The sequence below is a fragment of the Electrophorus electricus genome, chromosome 8, assembly GCF_013358815.1.
Source record: "Electrophorus electricus isolate fEleEle1 chromosome 8, fEleEle1.pri, whole genome shotgun sequence".
Taxonomy (NCBI): domain Eukaryota; kingdom Metazoa; phylum Chordata; class Actinopteri; order Gymnotiformes; family Gymnotidae; genus Electrophorus; species Electrophorus electricus.
The window spans coordinates 19443786-19462013 of NC_049542.1; the positions used below are offsets into that span (position 1 = coordinate 19443786).

General features: G+C 39.8%; 3 protein-coding genes across 4 annotated transcripts in view; all 3 read right to left on the reverse strand.

Annotated features, from left to right (window-relative positions):
* Window positions 1-586, reverse strand: part of elmo1 (engulfment and cell motility 1 (ced-12 homolog, C. elegans)) — a 60380-nt gene extending 59794 nt beyond the window's left edge. The window contains exon 1 of the mRNA XM_035528870.1: window positions 461-586. The gene's annotated coding sequence lies outside the window, so the exon portion shown is untranslated. The remainder of the gene's footprint in view (window positions 1-460) is intronic.
* Window positions 587-1626: 1040 nt separating this feature from the next.
* rp9 (RP9 pre-mRNA splicing factor) lies at window positions 1627-6941 on the reverse strand. The gene is made up of 6 exons (XM_027029982.2): window positions 6655-6941; window positions 6299-6329; window positions 5956-6085; window positions 4812-4903; window positions 4410-4471; window positions 1627-2893 (listed from the first exon to the last, which is right to left on the reverse strand). Exons 1-6 carry the CDS (start codon window positions 6801-6803, stop codon window positions 2713-2715), a joined length of 645 nt encoding a protein of 214 aa, XP_026885783.1. The 5' UTR covers window positions 6804-6941; the 3' UTR covers window positions 1627-2712.
* A 554-nt stretch (window positions 6942-7495) lies between these two features.
* c8h18orf21 (chromosome 8 C18orf21 homolog) lies at window positions 7496-18116 on the reverse strand. Of its 2 annotated transcripts, XM_027029974.2 has the most exons (6): window positions 18029-18116; window positions 17071-17180; window positions 14916-14935; window positions 14363-14562; window positions 8441-8625; window positions 7496-8288 (listed from the first exon to the last, which is right to left on the reverse strand). In XM_027029974.2, the coding sequence occupies exons 2-6, from the start codon at window positions 17166-17168 to the stop codon at window positions 8144-8146; spliced, it is 648 nt and encodes a 215-aa protein (XP_026885775.2). In that variant the 5' UTR covers window positions 17169-17180; window positions 18029-18116; the 3' UTR covers window positions 7496-8143. The 2 variants fall into 2 exon arrangements, with proteins under 2 accessions (XP_026885775.2, XP_026885774.2); XM_027029973.2 differs by lacking the exon at window positions 18029-18116 and having other exon boundaries at window positions 17071-17389.
* Window positions 18117-18228: the final 112 nt, after the last annotated feature.

An 18228-nucleotide genomic window follows, 5' to 3' on the forward strand; every position in this document is an offset into this window, starting at 1 on the left:
AAAAGTTTAATTTCTTGTTCTAGATGTTAACAATGTTACCACGGAAGCACAAAGAGTACCGCATTTAAATCAAAGTGTAAATAACGTACTGTGAGGTGTAGAAAAAGACAATATACTGTAAAGTTTGACAGTGTGAGTGCCGTGGCAGCCAACTTGCGCGCTCTGCGCTGGGGCGAACATGTTCTTCGCACTGATAGCGCCCTTTAAGTTCGTATTCAGCCTTTCACGCGACTACTCGTCTCACGCTGTGTAGCGGTCCGGCCACACTGACACAATAATATCAGCAAAAGCCCCACATTCGCGAGCTGTTCTCGGGTCATCAAAAGGCTGTTAATTTATCACGCTTTTAATTCTAACGCATAAACTAAAACGGGTACGACCCCCCCTTGGTCCCATGACTGCGCTGCTGCTGTAGACATGCAAGAACTCGGACGTTCCGTGTGACATGATTTGGACTGACCTGAAGCGGCGAAGGGACCGATCCGCCACCAAAGTGCCGATGTCCGGAGTTTGGAGCGGTAGCCGTTCTGCCTCTCTCTTCGACACAGATAGTGCTGATGTTTTCACTTCCTCTTTCCTCCCCCGTCTGCTGGTTGGTTCCTCTCCTCAGAGCGGCGATGCGCGCGACATCGACCAATTACAACGCCACAAATCCCGACGATTGAACACGGAGACGAAGTGGCCGGCCTCGCGCTCCGCGGAGTATCACTTTCATTCACTCAGAACGACGAGCACGACAATGAAACAGCTGCTCTGTGAACTTAGGAAGTAACAATCGCGTATTCTACGACTATTTACATTTATAGGTTATGAAAAATGTTCTGAATCAGGCTTATTTGTATAAATGGATTTCAGCAGAAAAAAATATTTTATTTATTTTTATTTTAAATAATTGTTTTTCGTTTTTTTTAAATTAATTAATTTATTTTTTTTTACATTTTTACACAACGAATCCCTTAACTAATTATACAGGCAATCGTTTTTCTTTTTTAAATTAATGTACGTTTAAATCATATATCTGATTTATATCGATAGTGATAAAACGTAAACTAGAACAACTTTGTTAATCCTGCACCATAAAATGTGTAATTAGAACTACTCTATCATCTAGTGGAGTTTGGATTAATTTATCAGAGTAACCATTCTAGTAAGACATTTCATCCAAATCTGCCCCCCTATATACTGAACAGTGAATACCACACGATGAAGCCACATGATGCAAATGATTGGATGGTATACAGTCTGAGCAACTGGAAAAACCCCTACAAACATACCATGCTGGATTTACTGCTGTAATTGTGATCAGACAAGCAATAAGACCAGACCTTATATTCTCAAACTGGGAATAAGAAATGAACTGTGGAAAATTTGGACTACTGTAGAAATCAGAGAATGTTTTTTCACAATTTACACCGTAGGTCCAGAATTGCTTGTGCTGAAGGGACCTTTACACCTATACCAATCATCCCAAATAAACCTAAATCTTTGTCTTCAGACCACAGATGGTTTAATAACAAATGTCTGGTCTCACTCTGGCTGAGGGAAACAGGGATGGATGCCAGTCAGGCAGGCTCATCTGGGAGATTGATGTCTCCAGTCAGATAAAAGAGAGACACACACACAAGGTTCTAATGCTGCTGATTTATCTAATGCCCTAGGCCAAATCTCCACAGAGACGGCGCTACCATGGAAAAGAGGTATGAGAAGGGGTATAAGCACACGATTACACACATGCTTGCTAAAGGTTAGTGATTATACTAGGTCCACAAATAATTCTAAAATCAAATTAAATCTGTCCCAAGGCTTCAGTTAAACAGCCTGCTTATCATTTTCAGTAAGCTTTTGTATGGCTCAGATATATAAAAATCATCTAATTACGATTTGGCATGGTGAAAGTGCTCTTTGGGTGTGTAGCACTGTTTAATAGTACAAAATTCACACATGCTAGTTGTATACCTATTAATACAGCTCAGGGAATCCAGGTTTGCAGGCTTAGTTTCAAGATTGAAGGAAAGTCTTTTTCCCCCGTGTACAAGGTTAACATTCAAATTTGTGACCCCTCTGAGGACCAGTGTTATGGTGAGGTACAACATAGAGCTGAGTGGTGTAGAAAACATTAGCATCAGATACAGAGCATGTGAAACATAATTCTCTATCCAAGCATAATACAACAACCAAAACATACATGAAACACGGAAAATGTGTTAATTAGTTTTCTTATGATAAATTTAAGCATTTACAACAGTGTAGCATTAATACATTTTGTGGATATTTGCAATTTCTTGTCTAACAATTTAGGGATGCATACCAAAAAACCTTTTAAACACACAGGGAACCAACTGCAAGAAGGGCACAACATTCAATAAACCACAAAGAAATACTATGCAGCACTATTACAAAACTTAGTAACACTGACTCTCAAACTCATCCATTCACAACAGGCTTTGCTTCATTTCCATAGGCAAGGACAATCTTGAACCTGCGGTGCACACATGCCAATAGTCTGATACCCAGCTATAGGGAAGCCGAAAAAGATGCCATGAGTTAGTCATCCCTTGTGACCGCTGAAATGAAATGCCTGCATGAATTATTAAGCAGCATGAGGAAGAGCCCAGAAGGCTGAGAGTCCTCTGGCATAGCATATCATCCACAGAAGCTTCTAGAAGCATGTCCTCATCTTCCAACAGACACACCCATACCCACTTTCCTCACTCAGTCAGATACATCACTAGTCTTTGATTTGTGCTTTTTCTTCTTGCGTTTTTTCTTCTTCTCCTTCTTTTTCTTCTTCTCTTTTTTCTTCTTCTTGTGGGCATGGCCAGAAGAGGAGGAGCTAGTGGTGGACTCGGAGTCAGAGGTGGTGTCTTGTAGGAGCTGCCTCAACTGCTGGATCCTGTAAGGATGAGGTGACAGGTTCAGGGCAATTTGTTTGTGTGTATGTATGCACGCGGATAAAAAAAAATACATGGCAACTATGTTAAATTAAATATTCATCTCTACATTTTCCACTAAGAAAACTTCTGCATGTATTTAATGTTCTTTGAATTACATAAGCTTTCATGCATTAATCTTCCTTCAAAACAAATTTATACTAATTTGATGTGTACATGGTAGCAAGCCTATTGCAAAGCAGATAATGCAACTTCAAAACAGCCTTTTCCATGTAGTCTTGAAACATTATTAACAATTTATAAGTGAGGTCGTGTTCTTCAGAGTCCACATCCTCTCCTAGAGGCCCGTATCCCTGGGAACTGCACAGTGGCAACCCCTTGCTCAGACACAGTCTGGCTCCCATTGATTTGTTTCTGTTCATAGTTTAAGACAGTTGCATCACTTCCAAAGCCCCTCAAGTCTGTCTTTAACTCTGGCTTTCAACAAGCCAATTCTTGTTTACTTACATGCTGCTGCAAATCAAGATGACACAAAACCTTGCGTCTCTGAACTTCAGCTTTTCAAGACATCAAAAAGGAATCATGTTTCACACTGCTTGAGCCCAATACCAACCTTACGGGCATTTAACTATACCGTTTCACCCCCACCAAGAAAATATCTAGAAAAAAGGGAAATGAAATAAAAAGTAATCTCAACAGTGCCATAGCCATCTGTGGCTAGAGGCACAGGGGAGCACAACAAGCCCTGCCCTCTCAGTGGAAAGGATATCTTATTCTTCCCTCCAGTTGGGTTAGTGGTGCAATGCAACTATGGGTATCTGTTAACTCACATACCCAAAACTGGGCAAAATTGGTGCCATATGAGGGGAGGCTCAGGCAATGGTCGACATCTGACATTGGCCAACATCAATATAACAATCTAAAATGTCAGTTGGTCATAAGTTTCCATTACCTGTTATATACTTGCACCTTGCCCACACCAAAACTAAAAAATCAAAATTTGCACAGGAAAAACACCTTGGCCAATCAACCATCTTTTACATAAGTTTACATTTTCTTTAAATGTACCATTTTTTCAAGCACTGTCAATCTTAAATTGTCTTTCACATTCTAAAAATGTATAAACGTCCCTCTGACAAGTTCAGTACAGTTCAACTGAGCATTGGATATTTGAATGCGTTCTCCTTTCATGTTTATGTCTTGTTCTGGAGATGTAAAGATGAGTAGTGATTTGATTCAAGATGTTTCTAGGTTTACAGACCACTGTGCTAAACAAGGTTCTGTAGTACTTCTTTAATATAAGCTGTCTCCAAATGCATTTACATGCCCATGCACATGATTACTGTATGGAATGCCAATATAGACCTTATGACCAGAAAACTTAATTGCACAAGAAAAATATCCAAACGTATTGCATCTGATGGGTCACCTATATGCACTGTAAGTCCAAGAACAGAAGGTAGTAAATTATTATACTCCAACTAATAATATTGTGTTGTGACTGGCAGCAAAAATTACCTTGTCTCTTTTTCATTGCGTTTGTTTTCCCTAATAATGTCATACATTGGATCTTCATGTGCCTGTAAGCAAATAACTGTTAAATATTTAACAGTTTCTGAAAGTTAATACAAAGATTTATCACACATTATTCAATAGTAACTCTTTCTACACCTTTTCTATTAATGTTTTTAAAAAGAGTAATATGGCCTCAAGATCAACTCCCATTTACAATCTGTTGAAATGAAACTGGCAATATATCAACCTTAAGGTTTTCAGATAGTCAAAGTAGTTTTCAAAAGAGCAGTGTTTTATTTGAAGATACATCAAAGATAAACTATACCACCATAAGATGGTACATGCTTGTGCGTGAGATGCTGTTGCATATCACCTTGAGAGATGACACTTTGTTGAGAGACTCACCACTCTGAATTGCTCCAGTTTCTGGTTCCCCTTGATGAAAAAAGGACATTCTCTGTCACCAGTTCTGTGGCCATATCGCTTGCATCTCCAGCCTAAAATAAACACAAACCCTTCTAACAGACACTTTCTCTGGAGGAAAAAGTAAAGGGAAAAATGCCTTTTTATATTTCAGTCATTATGCCCATTGATATTCTTAAAAGGCAGTCCCTACATTAAACATATGAAACATCACACCAAACCTCTCCCCAAAAATTAAAAGGAGATAAAAATGACTGAAATGAAAAGAAGTTACTGCTTTCTTAGCTTAGCTACTGAATAAGAAATTCAGGTCATAATTGCTTGAACAAACCTGACAACAACTAGCATGAAGGAAGTACTTAAGGATTTCAGTTCCCTCACACTCTCTCTATATAACAGTAATTTAAAAAAAACCTTCCGTAGTTCTAAGTGTATGGATGACTTTTGTTTTAGCACATCCACATAAAACTTAAAGGGTCCCAATAATGGAAAACTGAATTTCTCAAACTGTACTGAAATAATAAATTTTAAAGTCATATGAAATATTGTTAAGTTTCAAAACAAACCATTCACTACCCCAGTCCAAATACCAGATGTTTTCTCTTATGTTATGAGAACAAACATATTTACATATCTCTGCCTATTGAGCCAGTTTTGCCCCATCCACTTATATTGCACTTCTCAGTCATTTCAGTTCTGAGTGCTTTTTTAATGAGAAACAGTACAGAGCAGGCAATCAGATCAGAGGTTATTTAGCTTGCCCTTCTTAAAGACACAGTAACAGAATCAGCCTGTTTTATTATAAGGTATAAGGAAAATAGTAGTGTAAAAATATTTTTTTGGAACATAAAGCCACAAATTTTGTAAGTGGATATCAAGAAAAAATCTAAAATAAAAGAAACATGTAGGATATGGGCCCTTTAATCTCTGTCCTTTATTTACTTATTTTGATACCAAAGGTCACATGTGTTTGTGAATTTAATTCAGTGTTGCTTCAGAGAAGCAGTAAATATGTCTGTTCCCTTGCTACTGAGCTACAAATGAGATGCAAACTTGAGACTGTAGCTTGCTTGCACAACCTTTCAACAGTTTCCAAGAATTAAGAGATGATAAACTGATGGCTTACACTGCATGACTTTCACTTCCTTCCCCAAAGGCATCCACAATCCTCTAGTGGGGGCGTGAGCCAAAAAATCCCTGGCCTGTTCATTACCAGGGGCATCAGGAATACAGTCCTCAGGTTTGTCTTCATCTTCCTACAAAAGCGGCCTTCTGAGCATTGCCAATATTCAAAATCCCCACTTCATGAAGCAGCTAAGATATATTAAAATGTCATAACTAATTTAGCTAGTTATAAACAAATATTTGACACACAAATCACATTAACCTGTTTACATTAGGAATATTATAAACAATCAAATTATAAATATTTCAACGGTAGGAGGTATGTCTAGGAATCATTTGCAAACCTTTATAAGCCCAGGTGGAGGATTTTCATAGCTGAAAAGAGACAGATACATTACTTTGCTAAGTTTTGTCAATTTTGAGTTGATTGGCTAAACACGTTAATTTGATGTCGGACTATCTGCGCGCTAGCGACACAGCTAGTTATCTGCCTATAGCACAAGCATCGTCAGACAAGAAATACTTGAAACAGCAGTTAAGTAACTAATTTCGTTAACAAGCTACGTTAGCTAGCTAACGCTAGCAAGCAAGCTAAGCGAAATTCAGCGTTTAAAGGGACTACGGTTATAGAAAAAAACCATTTGAAATCTTTATAACACTTTTGTTGCTAACCAGATAACTAGCTAGCTCGCCAACTTACAAAGTCTCCACATGTTTCAACGTTTGCACCTCCTGGCTGAGTTTTGCAGTTTGTTTCTTGTATTTGTCCTCCTCATGTTTGGATTCTTTAACTTTCTGTTTATCTCGTTTTTTCTCGTGGTACTCTTTCCGCCGTTTTCTATCTGACATTGCAGACAGTTTCGTGTTTCTGTTAAACGTGCACGTATGGCACCACAGTTAGTTTAATTCTTTTGATACAACACTCGCAAAATCCAAGCTATTTCAGTTAAGCTAACAAAAGTTAATAGTGTATCCTCTTAATCTACTTCCGGGTGAACTACCTTACTCTTTCAAGAGTCATAATAAGAGTCGTAAGACATGCGACAATTTAAACTGAACTTTATAAACCAAAAACGTAAGGCAGTTTGTCATTGATAGATCAGTACTAAGCATGCTAAAAGAAAATTGCCGTGATTCAAAGTAAATGTCAAATACTTGGGAACAATTTAACAATCATTTCACAAACGGTCATTTGATGGGCTATGGCGAATATTAGACACAGCAGAGGCCATTTGTGGCGTCAGTGAACAGTTATTTGCTACACTATGCATTAGTGAACACTTTCTCTTGTACCTGGAATCCTACAATGTAACACAGTCACCCTTACAAATGTAAGAAGGATATGTTGCTGCCAGTAATACAATAATGCAAATATGCCAATGGACTTTTACATCAGTGCAACAACAGGCTACATCAAGGATACACTCATCCTTCTCAGATTTTATATATATATATATATATATATATATATATATATATATATATATATATATATAAAGAAAAAAGCACTGCAATAAATCATTGGTGGTCAAAACACAAACTTCAATTGTTTAGTATTTGATTTACTGAAAAAAGGTGATGCATATAAAAATGCACAATTTGAACACATAAGAAATCTTATTTTCATAAGAAATAGCATCTGAGTGAGACTTTTATAAAGCAACATATCATTGGTCTTACCATTATAGTTTAAGGGCAAAATGGCTAATTAAATGTAAACACTAGCAGCTTTTAATAGTAATTATCATTCTGATAATTGTATACCTCAAGCACTCAAAACAGTATTTCTGTGACAAAGATGTGGGTATAAAATAGTGGGTGCTCAAGAAAAACGGATCATACATACAAATGTGTAAACTTCAAAGTACTCTCTGAATTTAGCTGACTTAAACCACAAAAATCACTCATGGAGGCAGAAAAATTAACTGTGTGGTTCTCTCCAAGTCCTCAGCATAAAAGCAGGACAAGGATACTGAAGCACCCCATAATGCTATGGGCCACTTCAGTAGAAGGGAAGGAGGATTGGCATTTGTGCTCAAGTCTGTGCTGGCTTGTCCACCAGGTGGCACTGTAGTTCAGCCAGCCACCTCCCCCATTCCCCCTTAAGCAAGTTGCTCTGAATTCCAGGAGCACTACCTAAAGTGGGCCAGAGCCTGTCATTATGGGGTTCCTGTTGCCATGCAAAGCCCTCACAGGGAGGACAAGAAATCTTTCAGACTTCCTTTCTTACTCTTCTGGCTGTCCTCAAGCATTAAGAGTTTCTTTAGACGAGAGAAGGCAGACGACTTCTCTTTGGCTGACCTTGATGAGCTGGGAGCTTCAGATGACCTTGACCTATGGAGGAGATTGAAAAAGAAAACAAAAAAACAGCCCCCCCCAAAAAAACCAGCATACGGTTAGACTGTAGACAGCAGACCTAGAGGTCTGTTCAAGCTCCCTAAATGACATCAACAGAGTTAAACTGTGTGGTAGGTGAAATAACTTACACTGGTGTGCTGTTTGGTGTTTTCTGATTGGATCCAGACTTTGAAGCAGGTCTCTTAGCTGACTTGGGGGTCTTGCATTTACTTGTGCTCAATGGGGTGCTGGTGGGCTTGGGAAAAGCAGCCAAAAACTCTCTGTTCACTCCAGTTTGTTTGGATATCTGATTACAAGTGTGACACGTGGCCATCTATGGAAGACAGGGAACAAAACAGCAGCAATTAAATCACCAAAGAGGTAAAGAAAATGATGGCTTGTCTAAATCATAAAATTACTTTTACATGAGAAATGTTTTCACCTTCATAAAAGTTTTTTTGGACCTACCACATTTTATACAAATCTTACTATGTCAACAAACTAAGTAGCACTATTTCAGTTCCTGTTAAACAAGGTAGACAACGAGGTCAATCACTGGCCTCGATAAGCTGCACAGTGTCAGTGGAGGAAGGGTAGAGGAAGCGTAGTGGCTCACATGGCAACAGCCATCAGAAACCAGCAGCAACACTAATGAATCATGGGTGTGGAGGGGCAGCAATGTGTGGTAAGCATACAGACACCAGAGCAGAGGACTTCACAGTCTCATAAAATCATCTGCTGTGTAAACAACTTACATGAACTAGCTATGTGGCCAGCTGCTGAGAGCCCTTTTATACTGCTACACATTCAAATAGTTTTAGTGTGTGTTTGAAACGTGAAAGCAAATAAGTGTTAATTCATTTATTTTGATTTTTGGGTTTAGCGTGACTCATCTGCACCCATCATGAACACATTCTTATGAGGTTTTCTATATTAAACGTCTCAAAACAAAGCAAGGACAAGCACTGATACAGCCATCCTGGCTATAGAAAAGATTAATACGATGTTTTATCGAGTCTCTCTAGCGTAGAACAAGCCCAAACCACATGCTTACCAATAAATATTTCCTCAGCCCCAAATGCTTTCTAAAGCAGAAAGGAGACAACAGGAAGCAATTTGAACTGAGCAATAAAGTTAAGTGACTCTCATTATAACTTACATTTTTATAACTTACTTCTTAGTCCAGTACTTGTACAGATGTATAAAACTGTACAGCCAGCATGTGTGCCCACTTAACAACACAAAGGTAGTTCCACCACAGGCAAACAAATAAAATACTGCTTATGAAAGTTCCAACTCACCGAGACAAAAGTAGCCATGTTTGTTGAAGCAAACAGGTGATAGAGCTAAGGGGCAGCTCTGAGTGCTGCAAGCAGTCCGAGAGGAGCTGTGTTTACAAGACAATGTCCGCTCCATATTATAAAGCACAGTGGCTCAGACATACAGGGCTCCAGCCAATCATCTCAGCTGAGGCGGAGACGCTACAACTCATTCAGTTCTTCCACTGGTAATTAAACACTACTATTATTACATTAGTCTGTTACAAAATGTGAATAACATAATTCAAACAATTTTCATTATTTAAACACTAGAAACTATAATCAACACCAATCACTCATCAATACTTCAAATAAAAGGATACTCAAACTGTTCTATAACAATGACAGCAATAAGTTGTTTTTTTTAAAGATAAGTTCTATATAGTTGTCCAATAACCATTTTAATGATCGAGTTTATTATAAAATGTGGAGAAGGCAAAGCACGATTTTATTAATTTAAACATTTTGAAAATAGATGAATCAAAATTACTTTTGTCTCTTGGCTGAATTTACCAAATTTAAACTGATACATATTAAATTAAATAATAATTAAACAAGCTTGTAAAGTTTTCCTAAAACAAAGAACACTCCAGTAAATGCTTAAAAAGCTTGAAAAACACAGCTTCAGCTTTATGAGATAATAAATACAAGAATGCCCAATATGGGGGTATTGCCATTGTTGGCTCAGGCATTATAAAACCAAGACTTATGAAAGAGCTTGATGCCAGCAACGATTACAGGTCAAGTTACCCCAGTGCAAAGCACTGAAGAGTGCTGATAAGATGTGCTCTTTTCCATTTGTAGCTAAAACTGCTCTACAAAACCTTAGGCACAAACTCTGTTCTCCATCACAGGCAGAAAGTGCTAGGACTCTCTCCCTCACTATGATAACAACCTGCCTCAAAATAACAGCCATTAAACATGGTTATTCTTCAGCTTGCTCAGACTAATAGGAGGTGGGGCTTGCAGAAAGGAACAGTGTGCTACAGGTTTATGCACATTAGTCACAAAATAGCCAAGGACTGCATTGTCTGATGTTTCATTAATCACAGCCAGGTCTAATTTACTGCAATAACCAGATGGTGTTTTTTTTTTGTTTGTTTTGTTTTTTACCACACACACACACACACACACACACACACAGTGTTGCTATGAATACATGGCAGAAGAATCTGTGGATCTTTGACGCACGCATACACCATCAAAAACTCAATGGCTCCAATGAGACTGATGCAGTCAGTCAACAGTAGCTGTGTTGGGACGGAGTGCGTACCAGCAGCACAGTGGCTGGATATAGCGTAGTGTTGGGCAGAAGAGGGAGTGGTGCCGAAAACGTCAGCACCGTTATGTGCCACATTAGAAGTGATGCAATGCAGTTTCTTTCTCTGATTCAAGAAGGTAGAAACACTCAACCTGTGAATGTGTAGAAAAATAAAATGAATAGGAAGACATTCTGCTAAAAAAAACATTCTGGTTTTGCTAGTGGTGGATGCAGATGCAGATGCATGTGAAAGGGTAGAGTTGAGTCCTTAAGGTAATTTTTGTAGGTAGCAGCTTCTCTCCAGACTGAGCAAAGCCTGAGACAAGACAGGCTTCAACTGAACACCTCTACACAGTTCCTGAACACACACACACACAAAAAAAATCAATCTAGCAGATGGGCTCTTTGTTATCTATTAATAGGCCCGGCTCCTGAAATACCCTCCCCTTGTGTGAGCCGCAAGCAGGGCAGGCTGTCGTGACCTTGGTACCATGGCTTTATCACACAGAGCTGTCCTTGATGAGGAAGAGTAGCAAATTTGTGTGTGTGTGTGTGTGTGTGTACGCATGTCATTACCGAAACGTTGAGACCCATCTGTTCTCCATGGTGATCAATCCCTCTTTCTTTTGGTGAAGGAAAAACAAGCTATAACTTCAAGCTATTAGACGCTGGATAGATAGGAAAAAAGGAAATTCTGTTCTCAAAAATTACACTTAGTCACACTTAACCTGCCATGGCCAAGATCTCCATAATGAAGGCCAAATACAGAGCAGTTTTTCTATTATGAATGTTTAGCCATTAAGTGCCAGAACACGCTAGAGCATCAACACTTTTACCCATCAAATTACTCAATTTCTGTAGTGCAACATCTTCCAGTCCAAGTCTTCTACTTTTTTTAAGGGAGAGGAAAAGGGTTCATATTTTTTGTTAGCTATATAGCTTAATAACTTTAACCTACTGTTCTGGCTAGTATACGTTCTATGAGTAAATGACAAAGCACTTTTTTTTAAAGTTGCTCTGGATAAGAGTGTCTGCCAAATGCCATAAATGTAAATGTCAAAGTAAAAATGTATGACAAAAATAGGGTCCATTCTATGTGTTTATATTCCATCATTCCATCTCTAAAGGAGTTTTGTGAGTTTTAGCTATAGGCTGGTTAACTGAGGAACACCATTACTTTGATCTCATTCTGGGGAGCCAAAGTATCAAATTTCTTATCGAGTTAACTTATAACAGTCCTCGGGGCCATAGGGTTGTTCATGCATATGTGTAGGATGGGGGGAGATGTGCACATGCTAATCCTGTCTACATCCCGACTGCTTTTCATTCCTCATCTAAGAGGGGTAATAACAGATGAGAACAGAGGCACATGCCAGACGTAGCCTCAGGGGAGTGTTTACTGGGAATACGATCCAGTGTGTGGTCTTGAGCCCATCTCCCAAAAATCCAGACTGCCTTGTTACACCTTCCGGGAGGGAGAGCTGCACCACAGATGGATAGGATATCAAAGAAGGAAGCAGCTCTTTGTATCTACTACTAAAGCATCACTCCTTCAAAGACACCATAATGAGGGCTGAACTCTAATCCATACACTATTTGTGCATATGAGTTTTATTTATTTTGAAGGTCAGATGACACAGCCATTAATCAAGTTTGGGTGTTACTGAGGAAAGACACTTTAATACTACACTAGTGACCTGGCCGTGCTGGCACGTGATGTGAGATAACAGCAGAATGAGCCTGTTTGCAGAGTTTGCTTGGCTCTGACTGATTTCAACTCCAAGTCCACCCCCCCCCCCCCCAAATCTTTTTATTTTTTTATTTTTTGCCTTAAATATCCCCATCAGCTCCTGGGAAGAGAACCTCAGTAAGGCTGGAAGCATGGGGAGATTGCAGACTTCCATGTTCAAACAGGAGCCAGCAGCCATATCTGTGTGTTCCAGGGACTCAGCTGGAGCACATCACCACAGGGGTCAATATGAAATCACCGAACACAGATCAAAATGGAAACTGGAAACTGCCAGCCAAAACATAGACAAAAAGACAAAACATATTTGCTAAGTGGGTTCAAATTAACCTGCCCTGTGCAAATGACAGCCATTTTCAATTTTCATATATATGGATAATATATATCCAAGATGTCAATCAAATAAAAAGAAATGAAAAAAAAAAAAAAAGACAGTGGTGGAAGAGAGTCATAGGCAATGTAATTAACAGCATTTAAAATCCATTTTGCATGAACCTGTCTGCAGCTCCAGAATCATAAGCTTTGCTCTCTGTGTTTATTAGAGAAGTACGCAAATAGCTAGGTCGACAGAGATCAACTCTCCTCATGTGTTATTTTGCAGACACTTTATTCCTGCCTGCACTGCCAAGCACTGACACGAACACAAAACACATATGCACCACTTGTGTGTCACGTGCATACACACGCACACAACCGCGAGACACACGCACAAACACATGAGGTGTGCACGTGCAAGACAAGCACACACACCTGAGATGCGCACACACATAGATGTATACAAACATGCACATGAGATGCACACACACAGGACACACAGCTAATCTTCCTGCAGATGCCCCAGGCTCTTGAACAGGCAGCTCTACATCAGAGTGGAACAGCATGTAGCTCATCTTTTGCATACCGCACGCACGCACGCACGCACACACACACACACACACACACACACACACACACACACACACACACACACACACACACACACACACACACACACACACACACACACACACACAACTCAGCAGTTACCTCACATTCACCAAGAGCTGCAGCAAACAATGACATTTCTACACTTTAATTCATCACAAATTGAGCTATTTAGGATTGGGGTTTTAAATTAGATTAGAGTAATCACAGAGCCTTTCTGAATGTGACCAAGGCACAAGTGCAGCTATGCTGAAAATACTGATCAGCATGCCCAGTGCAGTGTGTGTGTCTAAAATATGAATGTCTATACAGCTGCCCTGTTATGGTGGAATTGCACAGACTAAACCAGAATGCACTAATGTGGCTGCCATTCTAACCCATTGTCCACATGGCTGGAATACTACAGAGGGTGGAGCGTAGCCATGAGACACATGGAGAGCCAAGTCCATGGTGTCATCTCTTCTTGACCCCAGCCAGGGTAACGGCCCCTGTAATGGGCCGTAGTGTTTCCACTGACCTTGAGATGGTGAGCTGAGCAGCTGCTTACTGAAATCAGTATGTTAGCATACCTGCTAATGTGGATCTGAGCCAGAATGAAGGCCTGCTTCCCATAGGGGCCAGTAAGTGCCCAGTCCAGCTCATTTAATCAGATCAGATTCATATAGCTTTTTCCTTCCTCTATCTCTTACAGTGCATGTTTATAAAATACCAGGAAATGAATCATGAGACCATGTCAAACTAAAACAACTTTTAACACAACTAAAATATGACTTTAAATGAATGATAACTTCTCGTGACATTTTGCTGGAAAGTCTCTCACCACAACACTGGAGGACCTTCTGAACCTGCTCAGGACCTTGGTTTGCTGGGCGCTGAGTCTCCTGTTGGCTGCCTCCCACCTGAGCAGCTTCTTGACCTGTGGCGAGGGCATGCGTTTGGGACGCACGCGCACGTGGTACTCGCCTGGCCTACGCCACTGGAAACAGAAGGGGCAGAGCACAGAGTCCGGCAGGGGGGGGCCTAGGACACATGACACACACCTGTAAGAGAATGCTGCCCTACAAAACCAAGCACAACATGTGATTGTGTGCTCTGTTCCAAGACTGGCAGGTATTTATTTTATGCACTGGATATGCACAAAGCTCTTACGGCTTTTCCGAAACATAGTAATCACACTCCGATGAGTTGCAGGCTGTAGGGCTGGGAAAGGAGCCTGGGATTACTGCAGGTGGGTAAGTGACTGCTGTCACAATTAAGCCTAGCAGGGGACTCCGCTCTTTTACTAACCCTTAGTGCCATTTTCAGACAACGGACGTCAGTTATAGAGGCTAACCCAGTGCATCGGAATAAATAACACTCAAGCAATAACTTACCATCCAATTGATGTCGCTTCCTGAAATAAAAAAAAAAGAGAGAAAAGTTCTGTTATTTTAAGAGATGGCTGTTTTACGTGTAGCTTTGCAGAACAGCTAAAGGTGATCACTGAAAAAAAAATATATATATATTTTTAATTAAGTGTTTAGAGCAGATAAGATCAGTTGTACAAGAAGCAGAAATTTAATAAAGGAAGTAAAAAAATAATAAATTCCAGCCAGTGTGATATCCTGTCATCTTTATGCATGACATAAAAATTAAAATGTTTAAGTGTCAAGTAACAAGTTAGGTAAACCATTTGGGTTTTCCAACAATCAAAATTATATAATCACATATAATACATGTCAACAATTCTTAGATAAATGTCCATGAATAACTAGCTTGATTTCCCCAGAGGATGTGTGTTATTTTTTAAAACAGATTTGTTGTAACAACCCACTTCAACTAATCCTTCTTGCTATAAGATCTTGCTAAAATGGGTCTAAGTAATGCTAAAAATAAAATGCAGTGTTGAGACATGTGCATAATGGAAGCACTGGGAAATTATGAACAGGGTATTTTAATAAACCTTCCTGCTCGCAGGTATCTACAGTGGTAGTGGGAGATCCCCAGTACCCACCCAGCCTGGGCAGAGCACACAAGCCCTGCAAGAGAACAGTAGATATGTAGACAGACTGCCAACAACACATGCTAGTACACACAGCCAAAAACTAGATTCTACTTCTGCTAAATTCAAAAGCAGGAAGGTTTAAGGGAATGGACAGATAACTTTTTTTTGTTGATGATACTGTTAAGTTTTGGAGTTAGGTTTGAGCAACTTTCAAAGCAGCTACTTGAAATCTTTTCAAAATGTTCAAAAAGTGAGGCTGTCTGAATCAGTCCCCTCCTGCTACAGCCATTAATACTGGCCTGGTCGAGGAAGTCTTTCAGAGATTTGACCACCATAGAGGCCTCTTGTTCAAATCCAATTAACATCCTTCTCATGCATCTCCTTACAAGTGCACACTTAAACCAGTACACATGAGAGATCACAAAACCTTTGCTGTGTGTAAAACAATCAAAAAAGCATTTGGAACGAGGGGGCTCCTTCATCAGCTGCCTGATAAAATCAAGTGGCAAGACAAAACATTATATTGCCTATAAAAATCCACCAAAAACTCTTGTTCACACAGGAGTAGCTGGTGCTAACCAAGGGCTGAACCCAACTGAACCCAGCCAGTGGCCAGGGATGCATGACGCACAGACGTTGCATTGAGTGGCATCTGTTCTTACTGGTCCTATAACTTGGTATTCCAACTACTATATTAGAATACAGCCAAGCGCCCTTAGAACACTATCAGCATTGACAGTGGCAGTTCACATGTCACTGATACACTGCTTCCAGTCAGCCAATGACATACTGCTTCCAGTCATCCAGTGACGCACTGCTTCTAGGCTGAGTGAGACAAACCAGTGATGCCCTTCTGCTAAAGGGCAGTGTAAGTGAGAAGAGGCTTTAACAAACACAGCACCACAGTGAAAGCATGTGAGGCCCCTGCAGCAGGTGGGGGCAGAAGTGATGCTTCATTTGCAAAAATGATTACAAGTGACTTGTCAATCTACCACTTACAACTTACCGATTCAGAGGCTCAAATGTGTTCATTTACTTATGAAACTAAGTTTCTTACAAATCTTAATCACATCTCTAAAGGTGAAATGAGACTTACAGGAAAGAACTAAGATTACTGTTGCATGGTGTTGACAAAAGTAGTCTATTGTAATTTCATTGATGTTCACAGCAAGCACACACAAAGATAGATGAATTCTGCAATATATAATTTAATTAACAATATAGCAAAATTAACAACAGTGACACTGTGTCATATTATTACTATCTAGGAACAAAATGATTATACTGTAATCTAAATTAGTGACTTACGTGTTCCACACCTAGAATGACACCGTTTCCCATTAATAAAAATAAAGAGTTGATGAATTACTAATGAACAAGTGACAATGGCTGGCCCACGAGTGAGGAGTGTGTCTGCCATCTACTGTTAACGCAATGCCATAACAAAGGTAGTCACTCCAAGCTTAAATAATGCAGCGAAGCAGAAACAATTCCACATCCGGAAAGACATAGGTTAGCTACAATAAAAATGGCAAGATACTTACATGAGAAAACGCGCTTGCTCTGGACATATATCTCTGTACAGCATCGAGGCATTCGTTAAAAATTTCTGCGTCTTACTGGAGAGATTTTGGGCGACCATGGTTTCCTAGAACTGTTACAGCGAAGAAACATACAAAAATCCTAAAACGTATCTGGAAGCACCTGTAATATATTAATGTAGATAAATACAACACACTGAAAGGTTTTTTTCTCGTGGCTCTTCAAACGGCACCACGATACAGGAACGTCTCTTCAGGCAACCCACAATTCTCCGCGCGGGTGCGAGGAATTGTGGGAATGGAAGTCCGTCGTTATGAAACGTCAAAACTACATAGCTACGTAGAACGTAATACTGTAGCGGTAGCCGCAGAATACCGTCGGCACTACCCTTCTTAAGCAAAACCTTTGATTCCTCCTACATTTAACATTCACTGGGTCTGTTTACCATAATTATCTCTTGAATAATAGGCATAAGCCCAAGTAAAAACCTAACTGTCTATATTTAATTCCATGCTTTTAATAGAAAACAGCCTACCTCGGATGCTGAATGCAAGATGTAGCGTACAGTACAAGACTAGGCTATTGATCAGCCTTATAAACGATATGCTGTATGAGCCCAGGACAGGCCTGTTACTAGTGAAATGCCAGGTAATGTTGCATTATCCTACATACATCCTACTGCAGTAACGCTTCATCTGTGATTTTAGTGCATGTCAGGCTCAAGAAGGCTATTGTCTAAGTGAGAAATGGTTGGCTGTAATATAGCCCAAGGACTCAAGAATTAAGAGGCATTTCAGTCTGCGTAATAAAGTTAAGTGAAGGTTGACGGTGGACTTTTAAGCGCTCTGGGAGGACAAAGGCTGTTCAGGGAATTGTAATTTGTCTGCAATTACTGGCGTTGTAAGACTAAAATTATTATGCTACTCTTAGAACCTCATTTAAGATCATACAAAAACATACCTTGGGCTACCTCTATGGAACATTTTATCGCGTGGCACCTCGGGGATTCGGGAAAAATAATAATCCCACTGACTTCGGCAAATCGACCCCATGGCGGTGCAGTGTCCGTGAAACTGGATATTTAAAGACGAGGAAGGACCCCTTAGAGTTTGCTCAGCGGATATACTCGTAGGAAACGCTGTAGACACATACTTAGATGC

What these genes read in the sequence shown, in the direction of transcription:
- rp9 (XM_027029982.2), bottom strand. Translation starts at nt 6,803, where the DNA reads ATGTCAGATAGAAAACGGCGGAAAGAGTACCACGAGAAAAAACGAGAT. An exon ending in GGAAGTGAAAGTCATGCAGT is followed by an intron (nt 4,904 to 5,955) that starts GTAAGCCATCAG and finishes TGTTTATTTTAG; the next exon opens with GCTGGAGATGCAAGCGATAT. An exon ending in AACTGGAGCAATTCAGAGTG is followed by an intron (nt 4,472 to 4,811) that starts GTGAGTCTCTCA and finishes ATTTGCTTACAG; the next exon opens with GCACATGAAGATCCAATGTA.
- c8h18orf21 (XM_027029974.2), bottom strand. Translation starts at nt 17,168, where the DNA reads ATGGTCGCCCAAAATCTCTCCAGTAAGACGCAGAAATTTTTAACGAAT. An exon ending in GAGCAAGCGCGTTTTCTCAT is followed by an intron (nt 14,936 to 17,070) that starts GTAAGTATCTTG and finishes TTTTTATTTCAG; the next exon opens with GAAGCGACATCAATTGGATG. An exon ending in GAAGCGACATCAATTGGATG is followed by an intron (nt 14,563 to 14,915) that starts GTAAGTTATTGC and finishes CATGTGTCCTAG; the next exon opens with GCCCCCCCCTGCCGGACTCT.